This window comes from Mobula hypostoma, chromosome 4 (genome assembly GCF_963921235.1).
Source record: "Mobula hypostoma chromosome 4, sMobHyp1.1, whole genome shotgun sequence".
Classification (NCBI taxonomy): domain Eukaryota; kingdom Metazoa; phylum Chordata; class Chondrichthyes; order Myliobatiformes; family Myliobatidae; genus Mobula; species Mobula hypostoma.
In genome coordinates this window covers 157,624,776-157,652,395 of record NC_086100.1, presented here as the reverse complement: position 1 = coordinate 157,652,395, position 27,620 = coordinate 157,624,776, and the positions used below count along the sequence as shown (strand labels likewise).

Genomic DNA, 27,620 nt, shown 5'->3' with positions numbered 1-27,620 from the left:
GAGGTAGCACCATCAATTTGCGGGAGACTTCCGGGAGAGGTGGGATGTCTGCAATAGCTATGTCTACTTAACAGCTAGCCAGCTAGTTTAAATAATGTTAGCTATGCTAATGAACAAATGACACCTGTTAAACTCACCTCAACATGTCTTTTACAGTCTTAACCCACCATGGGCAATAGAAAAGTCACTGTTGCAAACAGTGCAGCGAACAACACTGTCACTATTTTTGAACCCTATTAGGCAGGGGTACACTTCAGGGTAGTCTGGGGTGACGTACGTTTTATATTTTCTTTTTTTGGAACACTCTGCCATGGCGTGCTCTCGCTCTCTCTCTCTCTCTCGTGGTCGCTCTTGCGCTCTCTCTTGCTTTCTCTTGCTCGCTCTCAAAAAAAATTGATTTCCGTGATATTGTATATAATTTGCGGGCATCAGGGAGCCACTATTAATATGCGGGAGACTCCTGGAACTTCCGAGAGAGGTGGGATGTCTGGAGTAATGGTGGAATCATGTGTCATTTGTTAAAGATGGAAAGCAGGCTGTCAAACAAGAACGCAGATGGAAGACTTCTGAGAGTAGAAAGTTGTTAGTATAAGGGCCAGTTTGACATCCAAAGTACTTTTGTGTGATAGTAATTTTGCTCAAAGACAAAATAAGACATGTGAGTCATAGAGACAAAATAACTTTGCATTAACTTTAAATGAGCACAGCAAAATATACCATCAGCAGCTTCTAATTTCCAGTACTATTTTTTCTCTATTTTAGGATCTAATTTTCTCTATCAACAACTGCTTCAGAAACTAGAAAGACTACTGCAAAGTGTTTTTGGATTTCTTAAAAGAATGGAAACTTAAAGCAGCCTCCTCTATTGACAGGAATTTCATTGTTCAATAAATAGCCTAATTGTCCAGCTTCATAAATGGGCCGCAGCAATTTGATAAAGAGCCATACACCACCTTAGCAACATTGTTTCACCTGTCAAAAAACGTTGGCTAATCCAGATTTCTGCCCTACCTATGTGAAGATATTCATTTAATTTAGGATATGCTTCTACACCCATTGCCAGTCCTGTAATTACTTCCTTCTGAAAGCAGGTTTTGTTTTCACCTATTGACTCAGAGGGAGTAGCACAGAAGAGAAATTGTATCTCTTGTATACAATTGACTGATGATAAAATGGTCCCGGTTCAGGGAAAAAAAAATCCTGCACCGAAAATCCTCCTGTAAAATATCCACCCTGAAACGAGGTCAGAAAATGTTTCTGTCAAGTAGGATGCCACTTTAAAACAATGACATAGCCCTCTCACCTCTGTTAAAATGGGTGTGTTAGGACATCTATATAAAAGATAATGCCTCAAGAAGGTGACATCTATCATTAAAAATCCCCACCATCCATGCCATGACTCTTTTCACTGCTACCATCAACAGGAGGCACAGACACTTGAAGTTCCATTCTACCAGGTTCAGAGAACAGGTACTTTCCTACAGTTATCAGATTCTTGAAGCAACCTGCACAACCCTAATCCAAACAAAACTCTTATAAACCATCTCTTGCACTCCCATGGAATTGTCTCTGATTGTGTCTTTGTTTCCCCTCATCCTCCAGTGCCTTGTATAATTTAGACAGCTATCTCAATGACAACATTGATGCACTGACATCAGTCATCATGAAATGTTTTGAATGGCTGGTAATAGTACATATCAAAAACTCTAATTCTGAAACACATTGGACACTCATCAACAACAGAACCACTCTATGACAGATGTCATAGCTCCTCGTCATCACCCAGAGAAAACAAGGACACATGTCAAGATGCTGTTTCTGGAGTTCCGTTTGGCATTCAATGCTATTGTCCCATAGACCTTAGTGAACAAACTATTACTTCTCTGTTTTAATACAGCACTGTGCAACTGGGTGTTGGACCTCCTAACCAACAGACCTCAGATAGTCAGGATGCACAACTGCTACACCCTCCCCATCATCCTCAACATGGTACCTCCCATGGCTGTGTGCTGAGCCCACTGCTGTACATCCTGCTCACACGTGACTGCATGGCCAAGTAATCACATTGTCACGTTCGCTGATGACACAACAGTCGATGGGCTTATCACCAACAATGATGAGGCAGCCTACAGACAGAACGTGGGAGAGCCCAAGGCCTGGTGCCAGGCAAATAACCTTTTCCTCAATGTCAACAAAACAAAGGGGGTGGTTATTGACTTCAGGAGAACCCACACCACTCACAACCCTCTTAATATTGGTGGTACAGTAGTAGAAACTATAAGCTGTTTAAAACTCCTGGTAGTGCAATATCTTGCACAGCCTCTCATGGACCCAGAACACACAGAGGCATGGAGTCATAAAGTAGTATAGCCAAGAAAAAGAACCTTTGGCCCATCTAGTCCAAGCTGAAACATGCCTACTCTCATTGACCTGTACCAGGACCATAGCGCTCAATACCCCTACTATCCATGAACCTATCCAGACTTATATTAAATGTTGAAATCAAGCTTGAATGCACCACTTGTACTGGCAGATCATTCCACATCACCATGACTCTCTGAGTGAAGAAGTTTCCCCTCATGTTCCCCTTAAACTTCTCACCATTCAACCTTAACCCATGACCTCTAGTTATAGTCCCACCTAACCTCAGTGGAAAAAAACCTGCTTGCATTTACCCTATCTTTACCCCTCACCATTTTGTATACCACTGTCAAATCTCCTCTCAGTCTTATGCATTCTAAAGAATGCAGTCCTAACCTATTCCATTTTTCCTTATAACTCAGGTCTTCCAGACATAGCAAAATCCTTATAAATTTTCTCTGCACTCTTTCAACTTTGTTTACATTGTTCCTGCAGGTAGGTTACTAAAGCTGCACACAATACACCTAATTAAGCCTCACCGATGTCTTATACAACTTCAACGCCCCATCTCCTGTACTCAATAACATTGATTTATGAAGGCCAATGTGCCAAAAGCTTTCTTTATAACCCTTCTAACTATGACACCACTTTCAACAAATTAGGTACTTGTATTCCCAGATCTCTTTGTTCTACCCCACTCCTCAGTGCCCTACTTTAAACTGTGTAACACCTGTCCTGGTTGGTCCTAAGTGCAAATCCTCGCACTTGTCCATATTCAAATTCACCCTCCACTTTTCAGCCCATATATCGGGCTGATGCAGATCCCTCTGCAAGCTATGATAGACTACCTCACTGTCCACTACACCCCCAATATTGGTGTCATCTGCAGATTTGCTGATCCAGTTAACCACATTATCGTACAGATCAATGACAAACAACAAAGTACCCAGCTCCAATCCCTGCAGCGCACAAGTAGTCACGGGCAACCGTAGTCAGTAATCTCAGTACAGAAGCACCCCCCTACTACCACTCTCTGGCTTCTTCCACAAAGCCAATGTCTAATCCAATTTACTACCTCATCCTCAATGCTGAGCTACTGAGCCTTCTTGACCAACTTCCCTTGTGAAACCTTGTCAATAGCCTTGCTAAAGTCCATGTAGACAACATCAACTGCCTTGCCTTCATCTACTTTTCTGGTAATTTCCTCAAAAAACTCTATAAGATTGGTTAGACATGACCTACTATGCAGTCTATGTCTATCCAAATACTTATATGTCTGGTCCTTTAGGATATTTTCCAATAACTTTCCCACAAATGATGTCAGATTCAATGGTCTATAATTTCCTGGTTTATGTTTAGAGCCTTTTTTAAACAGTGGAACAACATTGGATATCCTCCAATCCTGTGGAACCTCCCTAGTCACTAAGGATGATGTAAATATCTCAGCTAGAGCCATGCAGATTTATGCATTTGCCTTCCATGAGATCCAAGGCAAGTGCATAAACCTTGTCATGCCCAGGAGATTTCTCCACTCTGATTTGCCTCAGGGTAGCAAACACCTCCTTGTCTGTAATCTGTCAAGTGTCCATGAAGTTGATGTCGCTTTGCCTCACTTCTATTGACTCTATGTCTGTCTCCAGAGTATGCAAAGATCTCCCCCATCCGTTATGACTCCACACATAGATTACCATTCTGGTCTTCCAGAGGACCAATTTTGTCTCTTGCAATCTGTTTGCTCTTTACGTATCTGTAGAATACTTTAGGATCCTCCTTAAAATTGTCTGTGAGAGCAAATTCATGCCTTCTTTTAGCCTTCATGATTTCTTTAAGTGTTCTCTTGCATTTCTTGTACTACATAAGCATCTCATTTGTTCCTACCTGCTATGCATCTCCCCTCTTTCTCTTAACCAGAGCCTCAATATCTCTTGAAAACAAATACTGCAAGTTTCTTGTTATCTTTACCTTTTATTCTGACAGGCATATGCAAGCTTTGTTGTTTCAAAATTTCATTTTTGAAGGCCTCCCACTTTCCAAGTACACCTTCGCCGGAAAGCAGCCTTTTCTAATCCACAGATCATTCTGATACCATCAAAATTGGCCTTTCTTTAATTTAGAATCTCAACCTGCAAACCAGATCGATGTTTTTGCATATTTATTTTGAAACTAATAGCATTGTCGTCACTGGATGCAAAGTGTTCCCTTACACAAACTTCCGTCACCTGTCCTGTCTTTCCCTAATAGCAGATCCATTATCGCATGCTCTCTCGTTGGGATTTCTATGTACCGATGAAGGAAATTTTTCAGAACACATTTGACAAACTCTACCCCATCCAGTCTTCAAAGCTAAATGCAATGGTGCTGCTAACATTGCTGCCTCTCTCCCAGATGAGCGAAATCTTTTTTACACTCAGTTTGATGTCACCAACACTGAGCCCCCGAGGAGAGCCGGCGCTGCAACCTGCACCTTGGTCATCTCTGAGGCTGAAGTACGAAGGTGTTCCCAATGAGTGGACAGCTGCAAGGCTGCGGGATGGAATGGCATCCCAGTGCAGGTACTCAGAATGTGCGCAGCACAACTGGCTGGTGTCTTTGCAGACATTTTTAATCTCTTCCTCTCCCTCTCTCCTGCTTCAAAGCATCCACCATTGTCCCTGTACCTAAAAAGTCCAAGGTAACATACCTGAACGCCTGGCGTCCTGTTGCACTCACCTCAATAATAAGCAAATTCTTTGAAAGGCTAGTCAAGGACTACATCTGCAGCATGCTGTCACCTACACTGGACCCCCTACAAAACCAATTGACAGATGACGCAATAGCCACAGCTCTACACATTGTCCTTACACACCTGGAGAGGAGGGATGCTTATGTGAGAATGCTGTTCTGGGACTACAGTTCAGCATTCAACACCATAATTCCCTCCAGGCTTGATAAGATGCTCAGAGACCTTGTGTAGCTGGATCCTAGACTTCCTGTCAGATCGCCAGCAGGTGGTAAGAGTGGGCTCTCTCACCTCTGTCCCTCTGACCTTCAACACAGGAGCTCCCCAGGGCTGTGTCCTAAGCCCCCTCTTTTACTCTCTGTACACCCATGACTGTGTCGCCACCCACAGCTCCAATCTACTAATTATATTTGCAGTTGATACTACATTGATTGGCCTTATCTCAAATAATAACAAGGCAGCCTACAGAGAAGAAGTCATCACCCTGACACAGTGGTGTCAAGAAAGCAACCTCTCCCTCAATGTCGTAAAAACAAAGGAGCTGGTTGTGGACTACAGAAGGAACGGAGACAGGCTAACCCCTATTGATATCAATGGGTCTGGGGTTGAGAAGGTGAACGGCTTTAAGTTTCTCGGCATACACATCACCGAGGATCTCACTTAGTCTGTACCTACCGGCTGTGTGGTGAAAAAAGCACAATGCCTCTTTCACCTCAGACAGTTGAAGGAGTTTGGCATGAGTCCCCAAACTCTAAGGACTTTCTACAGGGGCACAATTGAGAGCATCCTGACTGGCTGCATCACTGCCTGGTATGGAAACTGTACTTCCCTCAATCTCAGAACTCTGCAGAGAGTGGAGTGGACAGCCCAGTGCACCTATGGATGTGAACTTCCCACCATTCAGGACATTTACTAAGACAGGTGCATAAAAAGGGCCCGAAGGATCACTGGGGACCCGAGTCACCCCAATCACAAACTGTTCCACCTGCTACTATTCAGGAAATGGTGCCACAGCACTAAGGCCAGGACCGACAGGCTCCAGAGCAGCTTCTTCCATCAGATGATCAGACTGATTAATTCATGCTGACACAATTGTATTTCTAAGCTGTATTGACTGTTTTGCTGTATATCTTACTGTACATACTATTTATTGCAAATTACTATAATTTGCACATTGCACATTCAAACAGAGATGTAAAGATTTTTACTCATGTATGTGAAGGATGTAAGAAATAAAGTCAATTCAATTCGATTCAATCCTTTTACAACATGGGATTCACAGTAAATATGTGGAAAGTTAAAATCACCTATTATAAAAACATTTTGTTTCTTGCAACAGTCTGTGATCCCTTTACAAATTTCTTCCTCTAAATCCCTAGGACTGTTGGGTGGTTTGTAATATAGCCCCATTAACATGATCAGACCTTTATTATTTCTCAGTTCCACCCATTACGCCTCTCTAGTTGAGTTCTTCAGTTTGGCCTGACGGAGCACTGCCGTAACATTTTCCCTGACCAGTAACGCCACCCCTCCTCCTTTAATCCCTCCCTCTCTGTCACATCTAAAACAATGGAACCCTGGAAAATTGAGCCGCCAACCAAGACTCACTAATGGCTACAATGTCATCATCCAGGTGTTGATCCATGACCTGAACTCATCCTCCTTTTCTACAATACTTCTTGCATTCAAGTATTCACAACTCAGGACACTAGTCGCACCATGCGCAACCTTTTGATTCCTGACTTTGTCTTGAGTTCTTTCCAACATCTGTCTCCCCAACCTCTCCACTATCTGTTCTGGCATTCTGGTTCCCATCCCCCTGAAACTCTCGTTTAAACCCCACAGTGCAGCATTTACAAACCTTCCCGCTAGGATATTAGTCCTCCTCCAGTTCAGGTGCAAACCACCCCTTCTGTATAGGTCCCAACTTCCCTGGAGGAAAGCCCAATGATTTGAAAATCTTATGCTCTCCCTCCTACACCAAATCCTTAGCCATGTGTTAAACTGTATAATCTTCCTAGTTCTGGCCTCACTAGCACGTGGCGCAGGCAGCAATTCAGATCGAGGTCTGGCCCTTTAGCAGAACCTTGTCACTTGTCCCACTTGTCCATGTCATTGATACCTACAGGGACCATGACGTCTGCCTTTTCACCCTCCTACTTAAGAATGCTGAGGACTCAATCCAAGATGTCCTGGACCCTGGCACCCGGGAGGCAACAACATACCATCTGGGAACCTCATGTCTGTTCCCCTAATGAATCCCCTTGCACCACAGCGCATCTCTTCTCCCTCCTTCCTTTCTGAATCAGAAAAACAGACCCAGTGCCAGAGATCCGACCACTGTGACTTTCCTCTAGTAGGTCATTCCCCCCCCACCCATCAATATCCAAAATGATATACAGTACCTGTTGTTGAATTGGATGGCCACAAGGGTACTCTGCATTGGCTCCTTAACCACATTTCCCTTCCTGATTGTCGCCCTGTTTCCTGGGTCCTGCACCTTGGGTGTAACTACCTCTCTATATGTTCTATCTATAACCCCTTCAGCCTCCTGAATGATCCAGAGTTCATCCAGTTTCAGCTTCAACTCCTTAATGTGGATTGTTACAAACTGCTGCTGGATGTACTTCTCTCAGTTACAGTCATCTGCCTTCCTGCCTTCCCACATCCCACAAGAGGAGCATTCAATTATTCTGCCTGGCATCTCTAATGTCCTAACTAGGCAGATGTAAAGAAGAGAAGTAAAAAAATCTTTACCTGGAGCTTTTGTTTTTTTTTGCCTTCGCTGGAGCTTGAAGAGCTAAAGCCTCACCACTCTAAGTCTGTCCGCTCCAACTATAACTGCTGTGATGATGGCTGCTGTACTTGAATTGAACTGAATTGACTTTATTTCTTACATCCTTCACATACATGACCAAGTAAAAATCTTTGTTACATCTCTGTCTAAATGTGCAATGTGCAATTTATAGTAATTTGTAATAGATAGTATGTACAACAACAGTCAATATAACATAGAAATACAGTTGTATCAGTATGAATTACCCAGACTGATGGCCTGGTGGAAGAAGCTGTCCTGGAGCCTGTTGGTCCTGGCTTTTATGCTGCAGTACTGTTTCCCAGGTGGTAACAGCTGGAACAGTTTGTGGTCAGGGTGACTTGGGAGTCCAATGATCCTTTGGGCCCTTTTTATACATCTGTCTCTGTAAATGTCCTGAATAGTGGGAAGTTCACATCTACAGATGTGCTGGGCTGTCTGCTCCACTCTCTGAAGAGTCCTCTGATTGTTGGAAGTACAGTTCCTATACCAGGCAATGATGCAGACAGTCAGGGGGCTCTCAGTTGTGCCCCTGTAGAAAGTTCTTTGGATTTGGGGACCCATACCAAACTAATTTGCTCCTGCTAATCAATTCCAAACTCCAATTGGTCACTGGTCAGAGCTCAAATAAGCTGCCACGATCCCCCACTGCCTTGTTCTACTTGGTCAATTGACCTGAGTGAAATCCCTTCCTCGCAGACTTCTGAGGTCTGGATTGGTCGCTAGTCAGAAAAAAAAACATCCTACACAATCAGGGAAACTCACAAATGCCTTTACTTTCTGAGAAGGCTGAAGTGAGCTGAACTATGTACATCTATACTCATGCCCTTCTACAGATGCGCAACAAAGAACATCCTAACATGGTGTATCATTGCATGGCATGGAAGGCTGTACAACGGGTAGCCAAGACTACCCAGTGCATTACCAGCACCAGCCTACACACCATCAAGTACACAGAAAGGGTCAGTAACATCATGAAGAATCCTTCCCACTCGGCTCATGTACTGTTCGCCCCATTCCCATCAGGAGCATCTTAGCCTAATTCAAAAACAGTGACTTACCCCAAGCAGTAATGCTAATAAACACCTCCACCCACTAACCCACCATTCCACATTCCTCACCACCGCTACTTTATCATTTCCTGTCAGAGTCATCTATGCCCAGTGTTACTTTATAGAGATACAACCAACCTATACTGTATATATATAAGCTATCTTATATGTTTGTATTTATTGTCTTTTTTATTATTGTGTCCTTTATCTTATTTGGATTTGTTGTGCTACATCAGATCCAGAATAACAATTATTTCATTCTCCTTTACACTTGTGTACTGGAAATTGCATTAAACAACCTTGAACATCTTTATGTTCTGACGTAACTCTGTACCTACATGCCTGGCATGCTGTTGCAATCAAGCTTTTCATTGCACTTGTGTCTCGTTGTAGTTGTGCACATAACAATTGACTTGGTATAATTGTTGAGCAAATGTTAAATCTGTTCTGCGTAGCTTTTCCAGCTGCACAAAGGTGAGCTGTTGAAATTAACCTGGTGCCAGGAAGAGAATGAATCCTGTCCCATCCCTACTGCATCACTATCAGTAATGATTGACTCCTTCCTTCAATCTTAAAATGGAAACACAAGAGACCACAGATGGTAGAATCTGAAGCAAAAAAAAGCGAATTCCTAGAAGAACTCAGCAGTTCAGGCAGAAAATGCAAAAGGAAGGAGATAGTCAACATTTTTGGTCTCCAGTACAACATTATGGATGCACACCTACAATTCTTGTTTCTTAATTACACACTACTTTAATTATACTAACATTGCCAATAGTTCTATACCCTACAGTTTTGAATTTCCTCCCCAATAAATATTTTGCTTCAACTCTACAGTATTATGGAATAACTTCCTGAGTCGCGGCAAGAATGCTGCTTGTGTATGATATAGTGGAGGGAGGATGAGATAGTGGAAATGTTCTAAAAGTCAGGATTGGATTGAATGTCACTGCTGGGTTAGAAGAGTTAATGGCTTCCCAGCTCCCGTTATGTTCTGATCAAATGCCTTCTTAAGTCCACATGAATAAGCTACCTTTATAAATTCATCCATAAAGAGCCTGGAAACTTTTCACAGGCTCCGGCATCAGAAATTATTTTTTTGGTTGCTTAAAAAAGTTATATTCCTTACTACTTCCATGAAAATTTAATCAAGGAGAAGTCACATGATTTAAATGTCTGTCCAGAGTCACCTCAGTTGCAGGTCACCAGACTGCTTCCTATATTAACTTCTGTATCAGATGGATATGTGTATCCCAAGTCTGGACCTCTGGGAGATACATAAGCACCTGATACACAAGTTGCTCAAACATACTGCCCTGAGGACGTGCTAAGGTTCCCTGAAAGAACCACTAGGATGTAGGTATTGGAGTTTCCTGTCCTTGGCTATTCCCAGTTGATTTTTATTGGAAAATGACCTCAGCTATCACAAGGTCCACGGAGTCCCCAAAACCAAAGCAAGATCTGAAAAGTTGCTGCAACACAACATGGATTTTTGACCAAGTTAATTCCATTGTCAATGCCATTTTAGAAAAAAAAAGAAGAATGTTACACAATGGAGCAAAGTCCTACATGGTATTTTCATCACTCTGTTTGTAAAACCAACGAGTATCTTTGCTTATGCAGCAGCTTCCATGAAAGAATAGTTCCAGTGCCAGCACTTACAAAATTATGTTAGTTTAACAGTAAACAAATAGGTTTTAGGGGAATAGGCCCTTTTATCTCCATTACGACTAAAGTTCAAAAATCCCTTTTCCACTAAATAATATTTTGAGTGTCAGCCTTGCATCATTTGGTAGCATTCATTATTCTGAGTAAGAAGACATTTGTCACACTGGGAATTGAACCCATAATTCAGCCTGACACATTCAAGAATATTGTTACCCTTGTATAAAAATAAATTAAATTTGGATGACTCACAATATGTAAATTACCTGGAACTAATGGCTGTTTTCCTTCTGGGCCTTGGGCTATGGCTACATAGCGCCACCCACTGACTGGTATCCAGCTACAACATGATTTAAGAAGTAATTACAGAGGCTGAAATATTTTGTCTTACCTTCATACAAAATTCTATTTTCTGCCATTCTATCAAATGTTAATTGTTTCCCATAGATTTATTTAAAAAGGAAATAGAGAAATCTTGTGAACATTTTGTAATTATCACTGTCAAGCAATGTTTCAAGATAAGAAACATTTAATTTCCCAAATATCGATTGGCATTTCCCTAGAACAAGGGGTTTAGATGGGATGGAGTTTGTTAGCTGTGTTCAGGAAGGTTTTTTGACACAATATGTAGATAAGCCTACAAGAGGAGAGGCTGTACTTTATCTGGTACTGGGAAATGAACCTGGTCAGCTGTCAGATCTCTCAGTGGGAGAGCATTTTGGAGATAGTGATCACAATTCTATTTCCTTTACCATTAGAGAGGGATAGGAACAGACAAGTTAGGGAAATGTTTAACTGGAGTAAGGGGAAATATGAGGCTATTAGGCAGGAACTTGGAAGCATAAGTTGAGAACAAATGTTCTCAGGGAAATGTAGGACAGAAATGTGGCAAATGTTCAGGGGATATTTGGGTGGAGTTCTGCAGAGGTACATTCCAATGAGACAGGGAAGTTATGGTAGGGTACAGGAACCATGGTGTACAAGGGCTGTTGTAAATCTAGTCAAGAAGAAAAGAAAAGCTTACAAAAGGTTCAGGGAGCTAGGTAATGTTAGAAATCTAGAAGATTATAGGGCTAATAGGAAAGAGCCTAAGAAGGAAATTAGGAGAGCCAGAAGGGGCCATGAGAAGGCCTTGGCAGGCAGGATTAAGGAAAAACCCAAGGCATTCTACAAGTATGTGAAGAGCAAGAGGATAATTTGTGAAAGAATAGGACCTATCAAGTGTGACAGTGGGAAAGTATGTATGGAACCGGAGGAAACAGCAGAGGTACTTAATGAATACTTTACTTCAGTATTCACTATGGAAAAGGATCTTGGCGATTGTAGGGATGACTTGCAGCAGACTGAAAAGCTTGAGAATGTAGATATTAAGAAAGAGGATGTGCTGGAGCTTTCGGAAGCATCAAGTTGGATAAGTCACCGGGACCGGATGAGATGTACCCCAGGCTACTGTGGGAGGCGAGGTAGGAGATTGCTGAGCCTTTGGCGATGATCTTTGCATCATCAATGGGGATGGGAGAGGTTCCAGAGGATTGGAGGGTTGCGGATGTTGTTCCTTTATTCAAGAAAGGGAGTAGAGATAGCCCAGGAAATTATAGACCAGTGAGTCTTACCTCAGTGGTGGGTAAGTTGATGGAGAAGATCCTCAGAGGCAGGATTTATGAACATTTGGAGAGCTATAATATGATTAGGAATAGTCAGCATGGCTTTGTCAAGGGCAGGTTGTGCCTTACGAGCCTGATTGAATTTTTTGAGGATGTGACTAAACACATTGATGAAGGAAGAGCAGTAGGTGTAGTGTATATGGATTTCAGCAAGGTGTTTGATAAGGTACCCCATGCAAGGCTTATTGAGAAAGTAAGGAGGCATGGAATCCAAGGGGACATTGCTTTGTGGATGCAGAACTGGCTTGCCCACAGAAGGCAAAGAGTGGTTGTAGACGGGTCATATTCTGCATGGAGGTTGGTCACCAGTGGAGTGCCTCAGAGTGGAGTTCTGGGACCCTTACTCTTCGTGATTTTTATAAATGACTTGGATGAGGAAGTGGAGGGATGGGTTAGTAAGTTTGCTGATGACACAAAGGTTAGGGGTGTTGTGGATGGTGTGGAGGGCTGTCAGAGGTTACAGCGGGACATTGATAGGATGCAAAACTGGGCTAAGACTTGGCAGATGGAGTTCAGCCCAGATAAGTGTGAAGTGGTTCATTTTGGTAGGTCAAATATGATGGCAGAATATAGTATTAATGGTAAGACTCTTGACAGTGTGGAGGATCAGAGGGATCTTGGGGTCCGAGTCCATAGGACACTCAAAGCAGCTGTGCAGGTTGACTCTGTGGTTAAGAAGGTGTACGGTGTATTGGCCTTCATCAATCGTGGAATATAGGGCTGCGAACAACAGCCAGAATGTGGGCCATAAGTTATAATGGAAGATAACATGGCAAGTAAACAGGGCAATGTTGCAAGAATCATGAGGAATTTCAATATGCATGTTGATTGGAAAAAGCCAGTTTTTTTCAAATGGATAAAGAGTGACAAGAGGCTATTGGACCTCTGGAAAATAACAATGGAGAGGTCGTAATGGAGGATAAAAAATGATGAAGGAACTTAATAAGTATTTTGCATCATTCTTCACTGTGGAAGACACTAGCTAAATGCCAGAAATGTGAGGGTGTCAGGGGTCATGAGTGAGTATTTTTGCTATTACCGAGGGGGAGGTGCTTGAGAAGCTAAAAAGCCTTAAGGTAAATAAATCACTTGGAGCAGATAGACTATACCCCAGGGTTCTGAAGGAGGTCGCTGAAGAGATTGTGGTGGCATTCGTAATGAACTTTCAAGACTCACTAGATTCTGGAATGGTTCCTGGGGACTAGAAAATTGTGCACGTCACCTGACTCTTTAAGAAGGAAGAGAGGCAGAAGAAAGAAAATTATAAGCCAGTTAGACTGACATCAGTGGTTGGAAAGATGTTAGAGTCTATTATTAATAATGAGGTTTTGGGGTATTTGGAGGCACATGATAAAACAGGGCAAAATAGGCATAGTTTTCTGAAGGGAGAATCTTGTTGTTTGTTGTATTTCTCTGTTACCAATGTACTTTCCGCAGGAGTTATCTTTTCTCCTTGTTAGCTGGATTTTGCAGGATTCTGTAGCATACATTTTAAGTACCATTCAAACTCATTTTGTTGAATAACTGAAACAGCTGAGCTAATTTGATTTTAATTCATTTGCCATTCACTTCTGCTGTAAGCCATATTGCTTGTCTCTTGTTAGCTTTCACATTGTAAATCTCAAGGCTAACAGTGCTGTGTCACTCTCATCGTTATCAGGTTTTTCATCAACAGCATGCAAATTAGTGCTCTTTTTGAAACTGCAACTCAACTTTTTATCTTTTTCTCTTTCCTGTGCAGTCCATTTATTTTTGTCTGCCCAACATGCTCTTTATATGTGTCCTACTTTGTTGTATTTTCTGCAATCTCGCCTTTAAACCTACATTGGTCTGGTATTTGTGAGCCCCTGTCACAATGATAACACGATTTGTTCGGCCAGGCTGGTTTCTGTTTAGATATTGCAATTTTGTTCACACTTACTTTCATTGCTGATTGCAACACCATTGCATTCTGTCTGCTGTTTCCATTGATAAAGCGATTTAACCTGTTCTCTTAAATATGAGTTCAGCTTCAGTTAGGAGCTGTTTTTGAATGCTTTCTTGCAAGATTCCACAAACTAAATGATTTCTCACTGTATCATTAAGCCCATCACAGAACCAACAATGATCACGCAATTCTTCAGTTCAGCCAGGTAAGCTGAAATGGACTCCCTTTCCTTTTGATTCAGATAGATGAAGCCTAAAGTATTCTGCAATCAATAATGGGTTTTGGTTCTAAATGTTCCTGCATTACATTTATGATAGCAGCAAAACTCATGTTGGCTGGTTTGGTTGGAGCAGTTAAACGTCTAAGCAAACTGTATGCCTTTTCACCCACTGCACTCAGCAACAACGGCACTAATTTTTCATCGGATATTTCATTTGCTTCAAATTACTGCTCAATTTGTACAGTATTATTGAATGTGCAATTGAACGTGTCTGCCTTTCTGATGTAGCCAGCCATTTCTGCTTCTTTTATTTATTATTATTAACATCTGGTACTCATTGTCCATGGCCATACTCAATGCTCGTTAATTTAATCCATTTTCTGCCTTCTTCAAACGTCTCTGTCCCCTACCAAAGAAAAACATGCTGTGCTGCAACAGGTAGGTTGTTGCCTTATGTTCATCGTAAAACTTCCTCATTGCTACTGTTATGTTTTTTAACTTCAGAAACTAATTGAAAGAAGAACACAGGAGCCGGGATACTTTGTTTACTTAGTTTATCTTTTCCTATTTTTTAGTAAGGCACTCACATATGACGTGGTGGCCAAATGACATGTGCCATTCATTACTTCTTACATTTAACCTATAATGAATTATGTAAACAAAGAATGCCTAATCAAACAAGATATGCATGATATTACTCAAATATTACTGAAATATGAAATAGGCAATTCCCTTTTTCCCTTCCCCACCCTGCTGCCTTTCCCATCTTACCTAGATTCATCTATCTCCTGCCAGTTTGTGCTCCTTCTGATCCTCCTACCCTTTTAATCTGGCTCTGCCCCACTTCATTTCCAAGTCCTGGCAAGGATTTCAGCACAAAACATTGACTATTCACTTTCCTCCATAGATGCAGTCTAGCCTGCTGATTTCCTCCAGCAATTTGAGTGTTAATACTTACACATTGTTGAAAGTGTTGTCCCTACATCTTAATGCATATTTCAGGACTAGTCTATTTTGTCACTTAATATTCTGATTAGTTGTTCATTCTGTGAGTCATCCTCAACACTGTGATATTTTGGGAGTCTAGAAATTGGTGCTTAGAAGTTCTGGAGGGTCTCCAGGAGAATACCTGCTTGTCTTGATGAATAAAGACTTTATATCACCAGCTTTATTGTCCCTCCAGTGACTAAAATCACAGTAATAAATAAATAAATAAATAAATAAATAAACAGTCAACGTTTTGGGCCGAGACCCTTCTTCAGGACTGGAAAGGAAGGGGGAAGATGACAGGATAAAAGGGTGGGATGAGGGGAAAGAGGACAACTAGAAGGTGAGAGGAGAAGCTAGGTGGGTAGAAAATGTAAAGGGTTGGAGAGGATTCTTACTCATTGCATCACAACCTGGTATAGAGGCTCCAAAGCACAGATTAGAAAGAGGTTGCAGAGGGTTATAGACTCAACCAGGTCCATCCATCACGGGCACAAACAATAAAGGACGTCATCAAGAGGTGATGATTCAAGAAGGCAGCGTCCATCACTAAGGACCTTCACCATTCAGATCATGCCCTCTTATGCCTCGGTGCATGTGACAATATAGAACTAATAACAATACTATTAATGGATGTCAATGTCAATAATAAACACAAACCAATACTATTACTGTATGGTCAATGAACACATGAACACTAACTCATTATTCCTTTTTTAACACGGTTTTTGTAATTTATATTAATTTTATGTCACCACTGTACTGTTGCAGCAAAACAAAGAAATCATGTCATATGTCAGTGATAATAAATCTGATTCTGATGCTGCCTAAGCTGCAGTTTTCAGTATTTCCTGCTCTTAATTTCAACATTTCAGCGTCAGCGAACTTTTGATTTTCAATGATTGACAAGTTTGGAACGCCTTTCTCACAATGATTGACAAGGCGAGCCGGGCGTAGTTTTTAAACCATTCCCTTAAAATGCAAGTGCTCCACTTGATTCAATGATGAACACTGGAGACTTCACCCCGGGCCTTTGTCAATCCTCTAATGACTGACAAAGACAGACGCACCAACACTTCAATGATTTTTAAAGGGGGATGTTCCAACCCTAAAGTGACTGACATTTAGGTGGAACACCCCTAAATGATTGGCAATGCCGGGTGCTCCTCGAATGATTGACAAAGACAGACGCTCCATCCTTAAAAGAATAATTTTCTAACCCTAAAGTGATTAATATTTTAGGTGGAACACCGCAAAAATGTTTGACAAAGCGCGGCGCTTACCACGAGAATGATTGTCAAAGCAAATAACTCGACCTCCAAATCAAACCCCGCCCACGAGGTGATTGACAAGTGGACGGGGTGGGGTTCCACTATACATTGACGAATAGTATTGGAAGCTCCGACTCCTGCCCTGCCCCCATAAAATGATTGGCAGGGCTGCTGTCCTATTGCTAGCAGTCACAGTCACGGCTCTCCCGCAGTGCTTTCGCAGTTGGATGCCATGGCGTTTCTCACCCGCCACTTCTTTCGAGCCATGTCCTCCTCCAGCAGCCTGGCCATCAAGCATATTACGGTGATCGGCGGTGGGCTAATGGGCACTGGCATCGCCCAGGTAATCGAGCGGCGAACAGTGAGACTCGAGGCGGTTGGCAGCACTATGCGCCCTCCCCACTCCTCCTGATTAGATAGGCTCCAGGGCGAGGGTCCCAGGAAAGGGCGTAAGCCTAACAGTTAGGTCTGCGCGGGATGGAATTTAAATTCAAATGGAGCAAGGTCGAACGGCTGGAGCAAATCCTGCCCTCCAGGTTCCGGTAGCGGGGTACATTCGTCTGGGATGCCCATCCCTGACTGTTTTTTCACAAACTCTTCCATAGTTTAGGTTGCATTCTGTGGAGCATAGCAAGAACCTGCATTTAATTACTAAGGAACAGTTATTCAGTATGGGACCACTGTTTGTTTTTTGTTTGACAAAATATTAAGATTTTTTTCCCCCATAACGTTTGTAGCATCTGAACAGAGATGGATAAGTCCAATTATGTGGAGTCTTGGTGGAGACGGCACCCGGAGGAAAATCGAGCAACAAACAGGAGGAACACAGTGGGGCATGCAGTATCATCCCTCTCCCTTGTCTCCTCCAACTGCAAGATCTTGTTGGGATGATCTCATTAGGTTTTTTTTGTCACTTCTAGCAGACAGAGCCAAATTCAGACCATGTTCTGATCTTTAATCTGTTACTAGGTTACCACTCACTTCACATTTTACTGAGTTTTCTTCTCTACCATCTGCACTTAAGGAGTTTGATGGAATAGGTGAGAGTAGCTCTAAGAATGCAAACTGCTTAATCTCATCAGGAAAAACAACCTGCTTGATTGACACTTTCTAACAGCGTAATCGTTCAAATGGAATACAGTGCGGGGAAGTGTATGGCCATTACTTTGGCAGAAGAAATGAAAGGGTTGACTATTTTCTAAATGGAGAGAAAATACAAAAAAACTGAGGTGCAAAGAGTCCTTGTGCAGGATTTGTGATTTGCGGGTTGAGTCTGTCATGAGGAAGACAAATGTAATGTTATACTTTATTGTCGCCAAACAATTGATACTAGAACGTACAATCATCACAGCGATATTTGATTCATTCATTTCAAAAGGACTGGAATACAAAAGCAAGAATGTTGTAATGTTGAGACTTTACAAAGCACTGGTGAGGCCTCATTTAGAAAATTATAAGCAGTTTTGGGCCCCTTATCTTGGAAAGGATGTGCTGACACTGGAGGGGGTTCAAAGGAGGTTCATGAAAGTGATTCCAGGATTGAATCGCATGCTATGTGAAGAGCTTTTGGTGGCTCTCGGCCTGTATTCACTAGAATTCAGAAAAATGGTGGGTTACCTAATTGAAACCTATCAAATGGTGAAAGGCCTTGATAGAGTGGATGTGGAGAGGATGTTTCCAAGGTCGGAGAATCCAAGACTAGACGACACAGCCTCAGAATAGAGGAGTGTCCTTTTAGATGAAGATTTCTTTAGCCAAAGAGTGATGAATCTGGAATTTGTTGCCACAGGCAGCTGTGAAGGCCAAGTCTGTATGTATATTTAAGGCAGAGGTTGATGGATTCTTGATTGATCAGGGCAGGAAGGGATATGGGGGAAAGACAGGAGATTGGGACTGAGGAAAACTAGATCAAACATGATGAAATGGTGGAACAGACTCAATGGGCCAAATGGCCTACTTCTGCTCGTATGTCTTGGGGTCTTTTTTGCTGTCTTCCAGGGTGCTGTGGTGTACCATTTATAAAGTGCATTGCAGCAGGTCATGCATGGTTCTTGAATAGAACCTCCCAAACGATCTAAATATTATGGGATTTAAATTTAAGCTCTTTGTATACATCTAGCAACATAAATTCGAATCTTATGCAGAGCAAGCTGACCTGCTGATTTTCTTCAGCATCATGTTTATTGCTCCACATTCCAGCATGTGTAGTCTCCTGTGTCTCCTGGAGACAGCAGCTTTACTCTTGTTACCCAGCTAGTGAGGTCAAGTTTCACCAGTTGAGTTGCTATGTGAGCAGAGATTGAGTAAACCAGGCCTGTATTTTGAGATTTTTGAAGAATGAGAAGTGATCTCATGGAAACTTGTAAAGATCTTGCAGAACTTGACAGGCTGGATGCATGGAAGGTGTATCCCCTGTTGAACAGTCTAGAACATGGTGTTGAAGTATCAGAATAGAGGGCAAGATATTTAGGACTGTGAAGAAAAATTTCTATATTAAGAGGCTGATGAATCTTTGAGGCTCTTTATCCCAGAAGGCAGTGAAGGCTCTGAGTACACTCAAAACAAGGATTGATAGATTTCCAGATTTTTAGGGAAATGGGCGATATGGGCATAGTGCAGGAAAATGGCATTGAGATAGATCTGCTTTGGTTTTGCTAAGGGTTGTATGGTATCCTGCTCCCTTTATTTTAATATCCAGACTGGTTTTTGTTATAACTGAATGCAAAAGTAAAACACTGCAGAGGTCTTAAATCTAGTGATCTTTTGGGATATGTAGTCAGTTTCATCAACAAGAAAACTACATCTAGGAAAAGCTGGATCCTGCTGAAACATATTCTTGAAGCAACAGAAACTGAGAGATTAACATTTTTATCATGGCTCAGTTTCATTTTTAATTTTTAAAAAATCTAATTAATTATTTGATCAACCTGACTGGATATTTAAAAGTTTCCTGTAAGTTCAATTGGTATATTCTGATGTAATAGAACAATATTTCAAATTCATTAATGCCATGACAACTGAGTTAGGGTGGGGGAAGAAAACAGTAGGATTCTACTCACTTGAAACAGGTACCTGCTCCCATGGCAGGGCCCCAGCTTGCTAACCCTCTTCCACACTTCTTTTGAGATATATCTTCTGCCTGATCTCCTAAGGGAACTATCAGTAGAGGTGTGGAACAAATGTTAATCTGTTGTTATTGCAGCATAGGGATGGAATTGTAGCTTTGTCGATTGAAACCATCCTCCAGTTAGAGCCCTCATCTCGTCTTGGAAGGAATTGGGCTAAAATGGATTTCTCTATCAGTCAGTTCAGCTATTCCTTACCGTATGTGGAGGGACCATTTCACAACTGGATTCCTTTGCTGCAGTTTTTTTTGGCCCTCTCCTATGTCTCCTCCAAGTGAAAGATCTCAGAGTTCTTAGTCCTTAAAATTGAAACCATCTCATTATTTTCTCTTCGCTGTTTCCCTTTCTCTAGTTGGCTAGGCCAAATCCTGACCATGTTCTGAACTTCAGTTTGTTACTAGCCTGTCAACTTTCTTCCCAACTTTCTGAATTCTTCCTGAATCTGGACTTAAGAAGATTGATGAAATAGGTGAATGTAGCTCTTAAGAACACAAATTGCTAAGTACCATCCAGAAAAAGCAGCCTGCTTGATTGACACCCCATCCACCAGCTTTGACTTTCACTGTCTTCAGCAATGATTTACCATTTTTAAATTGCATTGCAGCAGTTTATCTATAGTTCCTCAATAGAACTTTCCAAGCCCCTTAACTATTGTGATGGGATTTAACCTTGTAAACCCTGTGTTCATCTAAGTACCACCATGACTACCATACTTGTAGAAAGCAAGCTGTCAGCAGATTAACTAAATAGTTCAAGTAGGCCACAAGATTAAAAGAACTTTCTTGCTCTTTAAGTTATGTCACGGGTTCCCTTCTATCCCTCTGAATGGGTTAAAGGGTGATGTGCAATACAGTTTTAATAATTTCAAACATTATAATTGCATATTGATTTGTTGTCTTGGATTAGAACATAGAACAATACAGCACAGTATGGGCCCTTCAGCCCATGATGTTGTTCCATCCTTTTAACCTATTTCTCAATCAATCTAAACTTTCCCTTCTACACCACAGATAATCCCCCATTTTTTTTCTTTCATCCATGTGCCTGTCTAAGGGTACCACCGCTGTATAAGCCACTACCTCCATCTCCAGCATTCGAAACACTTACCCTTCTGTGTATAAACAAAAACTCACCTCTGACATCTCCCCTAAACCTTTCTCCACTCACCTTAAAGGGTTGTACTCTGGTATTATCCCTTAGCTTTTGCTGCCCTGGTTAAGAGGCACTAGCTGTACACCCTATCGCTATCCTCTTATATACCTCTATCAAGTTGCCTGTTATTATTCTTCACTCGAAGGAGAAAAGCCCTACTCACTCAAGCTTTCCTCATAAGCATGTTCTTTAATCCAGGCGGCCTCCTTTGTACTCTCTCTAAGGCTTCCACGTCCTTCTTATAATGAGGCAACTAGAACTGTACAATATACTATTGTGGTCTAACCAGAGTGTTATAGAGCTGCAACATTTATCTTGTGGGTTCTTGAACTCAATCCCTTGATTAATGAAGGCCAACACATCATACACCTTTTACCACCCTACCAACTTGCACAGCAACTTTGAGGGATCTATGGATTTGGATTCCAAGATCCCTCTGTATCTCCACGCTGCTAAGAACTCTACAATTAATCATGTATTCTGCCTTCAACTTTCTAAAGTGTATCACTTCACACTTTTCTGGATTGAATTTTATCTGCCTCTTCTCAGCTCAACTCTGTATCCTAGCTGTGCCCCATTGTAATTTTTAAGCTATCTTTGTTACGATCTTGCACTTTATCGCTTATCTGCACTGTACTTCGGTAGCTTTTACACTTTATTCTGTATGTTATTGCTTTACCTTATTCTAGCTCAATGTATTGTGTAATAATTTAATCTGTTTAAATAGTATGCAAGTCTAGCTCTTCACTATATTTTGGTACATGTGACTATAATAACTACTACAACTACTACGCAAACAACAGGAATTCTGCAGATGCTGGAAATTCAAGCAACACACATCAAAGTTGCTGGTGAACGCAGCAGGCCAGGCAGCATCTCTAGGAAGAGGTACAGTCGACGTTTCAGGCCGAGACCCTTCGTCAGGACTGTACCTCTTCCTAGAGATGCTGCCTGGCCTGCTGCGTTCACCAGCAACTTTGATGTGTGTTGCTACTACTACTACTACTACGTGGACTCAGGCCTAGGGGACCGGCATCAGGCAACACTATAATAAACCATACCAATATCTACAACACCGACAACCTTTGTCTTCTGCAAACTTGCTAGCCCACCCTAAAGCTACTATAAACATTCAGTGGCCACTTTATTAGATACAAGAGTGGAACCCAGAGTGATCTGCTGCTGCTGTAGCCCATCTACTTCAAGATGCAATGTATTGTGCGTTCAGATATGCTCTTCTGCACACCACTGTTGTAATGTGTGGATAATGTCACCTTCCTGGTCAGCTTGAACTAGCTAGGCTATCTCCTCTGATTTCATTAACAAGGCTTATTTGCCCATAGAACTGCTGCTCACTGGATATTTTATTGTTTTTCATACTGTTCTTTGCAGACTCCAGGGACTGGTGTGTGATTAACAATCATTCCACGGATAACGTCACTTGGATCATATTTCTTTCCCATTCTAATATTTGTTTTGAACAACAACTGAACCTCTTGACCACGTCTGCATGCTTTTATGCATTGAGCTGCTGCCACATGGTTAGCTAATTAGGTATCTGCATTAACGAGCAGGTGTACTGAGTATAGGTTCAAATAGTCATAGTCATACTTTATTGATCCCGGGGGAAATTGGTTTTCGTTACAGTTGCACCATAAATAATAAATAGTAATAGAACCATAGATAGTTAAATAGTAATATGTAAATTATGCCAGTAAATTATGAAATAAGTCCAGGACCAACTTATTGGCTCAGACTGTCTGACCCTCCAAGGGAGGAGTTGTAAAGTTTGATGGCCACAGGCAGGAATGACCTCCTATGATGCTCTGTGCTGCATCTCGGTGGAATGAGTCTCTGGCTGAATGTACTCCTGTGCCCACCCAGTACATTATGTAGTGGATGGGAGACATTGACCAAGATGACATGCAACTTAAACAGCATCCTCTTTTCAGACACCACCGTGAGAGAGTCCAGTTCCATCCCCACAACATCACTGGCCTTACAAATGAGTTTGTTGATTCTGTTGGTGTCTGCTGCCCCAGCACACAACAGCAAACATGATAGCACTGGCCACCACAGACTCGTAGAACATCCTCAGCATCGTCAGGCAGATGTTAAAGGACCTCGGTCTCCTCAGGAAATAGAGATGGCTCTGACCCTTCTAGTAGACAGCCTCAGTGTTCTTTGACCAGTCCAGTTTATTGTCAATTCGCATCCCCAGGTATTTGTAATGCTCCACCATGTCCACACTGACCCCCTGGGTGGAAACAGGGGTCACCGGTACCTTAGTTGTCCTCAGGTCTACCACCAGCTCCTCAGTCTTTTTCACATTAAGCTGCAGATAATTCTGCTCACACCATGTGACAAAGTTTCCTACCGTAGCCCTGTACTCAGCCTCATCTCCCTTGCTGATGCATCCAACTATGAAGCATTCTACAAAAATCATGAAGTTAAAATAGCCATTTTCTTTCTTTCTATAAGGTTAAAATGAAAGATTCAAAGTTTGTGTTAATTAATAACCACATTTTAAACTTGGTGTTTGTTTAACCTTTGGCTTATGATAGTTGCAGTATGAGATGGTGTACTGTTTACATATCAAGTGAAGGTCAGGCTGGTAAGCTGTTGCAATTAACAACAAAAACAGCAGGCAAAGAATATATTTAGACAAGTCTAGGCAAGGGTAATAACAAGGCCTTATAGAATCAACTCAAGTCATATGCACAAGTACAGTGAGGTATAGGTACAATAGGATAAAAACTTGCTTACAGCAGCTTTAAGGCACATATTTAGGCAAAATGCAACATAAGATACAAGATAGTGAAGATTAAACATCCTTTGGCCCACTGAGTTCATGCTGGAGACATGTCGGGCTTGAAAGTATGAAGTCACACCCTCCGAGTGGGAAATCCAGAGGGAGGTGTTTGGGCTTGTAATCTTTCTATAACTTATGAAAATATCTAGATCTTGAAAATATGCCACAATACAAAAAATATTTATTATCTTTCAGATCAGATGTGAGATATGTTATTGTGCTTCATAGCCAGCAAATTATTTTCGGTCCTGTCTAAGGAAGTGTGGAATCCTGTTCATCTACGATTGGATCCAATAAATAGTAATAAGATAATTGTCCAAATTATCTTTAGTTGTGTTGATTGACATTAGCAGATTCCACAGATACCTGATGTACTCACCTCATATTTGTCTTGTATCTAATGTACTAGGAGAACTATTCAAGTTAAACAATAAGCACACTTAAGTACCCAATTGCTGTAAAACACTTTGGGATGTCCTAAGGTACAATAGATTCTAAATGAAAGCATTTCCCTTTGTGTCTTTAAATTCTTCATTTGTAATCCTTCTTTCCTCTTTATCCCATGCTCTGATTCAGGTTTTTTATAGAATGAAACAGTTTTTTTTCTAGTGAAGCTGAAACATGTTCTAAGACGTAGAGGAAGAAACAGTGCTTATTTTGTCAAAGATTCTAGAACAACTTGCATTATAGAATATATCATTGTTGCTCATTATTACAAGTCATTGTTTTCTTTGATTGCAAAAAGGTGATTTTAGTAGCATTGCACTGAGACTACGTCCACACTACACCGGATAATTTAGAAAACGCCGGCTTCGAGTAAAAACGACAGGTGTCCACACTAAGCGTTTTTCAAAATACCTCCCTCCACATTAGACGGATATTTGGGCGATTCTCTTCCTACTGGGTATGCGCAGGACACACAGGAAACAAGCGAAGAGGAAACGGTGTACTTAGTGCGCGTTTGTCCAGTTATAGAGTAGAAAAAGTTGAAAGGAATTGCTCTTGGCTTTCGCGCAGGAGGACTTAAAACTAAAAAAAAACAAATACTGGAGCGTATGGAGGCAACCGACAGGGAGTTCACGGACAGTATGACCCGGCTGACAACGAATATTGAAAAACTGACTAACTCTGTTGCATTAATAAAGTACCTTGTTAAATGTATAAAAACATGTCTGCATCAGCGTTATCTTGTATACAATGTTATATTAGGCTGTTACACATCTGTTGTCAGAGAAGTACTTGCATAAGTAGGTAAACCACCTTGGTTCTTGGTTCTTGATCCTCCAAAATATTCTGCATGGAATTTAAACTGGAGGCGGCGGAGGGTGTTTTCTGTCCTTACCTTCACACAAACAAGGACAGAAAACAGGGCAAAGTGAGTATACTTATTTATTCAGTAAGCTATGGGTCAAAGTATTTGGTGAGTACATTTCTAACTCTTCTGGCTTCAGTCTTGTTGCCGTCTGTTCTGAAATTGTTAGGTTCTGCGAAGCGCAGAAGCAAATATCGCTGTGATGATTGTACGCTCTTGTATCAACTATTTGGCGACAGTAAAGTAATAATAATAATAATATTTGAAGAAGAAAATGAAATGCCGTGCTGCCACCATCTGTTGCGGTACGTCATGACAGCGGTTTTAAAAAGCTCCGGTTACCCCGTTCACACTGCAACGGATATTAGGGGTTTTCAGACTTAGTCATTCTGGAGACCGTTTCTGAAAATCTCCCTTTTCGGGGGCTGAAAACGCCGTTTCAGTGTGGATGGAAGGTCAAAACAAAGAGAAGAGGCTTCGTTTTCAAAATTATCGGGTGTAGTGTGGACTTGGCCTTAATCTTTAGTCGGGTTTGACTTTTTAGAATCTTCAACATTAGTTTCAAAGAATCCATTTTGTGACTTGGATAAACGGAGTATTATGGGAGTATTTTATTAAGTTTCATGAGTTTGTTTTACCACAGCAGTCATCAAAGTTCAGTTGCATTTATTATCAAAGTACGTTTATGTCACCGTATACAATCCTGAGATTCATTTTCTTGTGGGCATGTTCAATAAATCAATAATAGAAAAGAATCAAAGAAAGACTGCCCAACTAGGGCATTCATCTAGAGTGCAGAAGACAATGAACTGCAAATACAAAAAGAAAAAGTAATGGTGGCATTCGTCAGTCTCACGAGACCATGGATCTGTGCCTGGAAAGACTTGCTTCAGTCTGTGTTGGTAGTCTATGCCAATTGAGCGCAGGCTTATAACCGATAGACTGTTGATTTCCATGTTGTGCCGTCGCGATGAGGCAACGCTGGAGTGTCCTCTCCAGTGCGCAGGCTTGGGCAAGGTTGTATGGAAGACCGGCAGTTGTCCATGCAGCAACTCTCCTCTCTCCATGACACCTATGTTGTCCAAGGGAAGGGCGAGGGCCAATACAGCTTGGCACCAGTGTCGTCGCAGGAGTTGCCAGAACGAGGTTGAAGGCAATGTTGGACTGCTTTAGGGACTCCAGCTCTGCATTTGTCCTCAGGGTTTACTCCCGAAGCCTTTCTCATGAGTGGGTATGGCCGCAAGGCAGCGGAGGTTTGAAATCAGAGTTTTCCCTCTCTTAGATGGACTGCCTACCCAGGCTGATGAGCTCCATCTACCCGAAGCACTGGTTTTAAGGCACCAGGACCCGCCTTCACCCCTTCTCCTGTCAGTAGAAACAGTTCCACTGGGCTTAGAGGCTAAGCCACACGAGAAGGCCAGGAGTTGGACTTGGTTGTCAGAGGCTATTTGAGGTGCTTGCCGTGAGGAGCACTTGTCCCCACTACCACTCCTCGGCTTGATGAACTTGGAACCAAGAAATAATAATAACCAAACAATAAATATCAAGAGTATGAGATGAAGAGTCCTCAAAAGTAAGTCCATTGGTTGTGGGAACATTTCAATGGTGGGGCAAGTGAAGTTGAATGAAGTTGCCACTTTGGTTCAAGAGCCTAATGGCTGAGGCATAGTAACTGTTTCTGAACCTGGTGTGTGAGTTCTGAAGCACCTTTACCACCTTCCTGATGGCAGCAGTGAGACGAGAGAAATTCCTAGGTAGTGGGGGTCTCTGATAATAGATGCTGTTTTCCTGCAGTGTATTTCATGTAGATATGTTCAATGGTTGGGAGTGCTTTACCCATGAAAGACTGGACTGTATCCACTACTTTTTGTAATACTTTTTGTCAGTTAAAGGACAGGAGGCCCATTACTGCATTAGAGTTTCAACTTAGATTCTGTGAATAAACTATAGTATGGAACTTGAACCCATTGCATACTGATTCTAAGAACATTAATTAGCATATGAAGGTAAAGAATGAGAAATTTATTGATTTGTGCATCAAGCTTGATCCTCTACAATATCAGCTCACAGAGCAAACATTCATTGGGAAACAATGGGCCTAAGGTCTCTTGTTTGTTATTATCAGTTCAAATATTTAAAATCCTTTAGCATTTTTCTGAAATGTTTTAAATTTATTTTTGTTGTACTTTCTAAATTTCCACATTAGTCTCATTGAACTTCTGGGTTAATTTGTGGTAATATTTGCAAGCCAGGTATTATGTCTAGAGGGAGAAACAGAATAACAATTTCAGGTCAAAATCTTTCATCGGTACTTGAACTGGAAATGTTAATATTGTTTCACTTTCTCCATAGATGCAGCCTGACCTGTTGAGATTTTCTAGCAATTTTTTTACTTTCTCAGATTTACAGTATTCTATCTTGTATCATATTTTATAATGTTTAATCTGTTCTAGACGTTGGACCTTGCAAAGCCCCAGGAGAAATATCTGAATTACGGGTGCAAGTTGTATTCAATCATATTAACATTAACACATTTAA

General features: G+C 41.5%; 1 protein-coding gene across 1 annotated transcript in view; it reads left to right on the top strand.

Annotated features, from left to right (window-relative positions):
- The first annotated feature begins 16,865 nt into the window (after positions 1–16,865).
- hadh (hydroxyacyl-CoA dehydrogenase) overlaps positions 16,866–27,620 on the top strand; it is a 51,720-nt gene continuing 40,965 nt past the window's right edge. Inside the window, exon 1 of the mRNA XM_063046809.1 lies at positions 16,866–17,024. Within this exon, the coding sequence (XP_062902879.1) occupies positions 16,914–17,024 (111 nt within the window). The 5' untranslated portion in view covers positions 16,866–16,913. The remainder of the gene's footprint in view (positions 17,025–27,620) is intronic.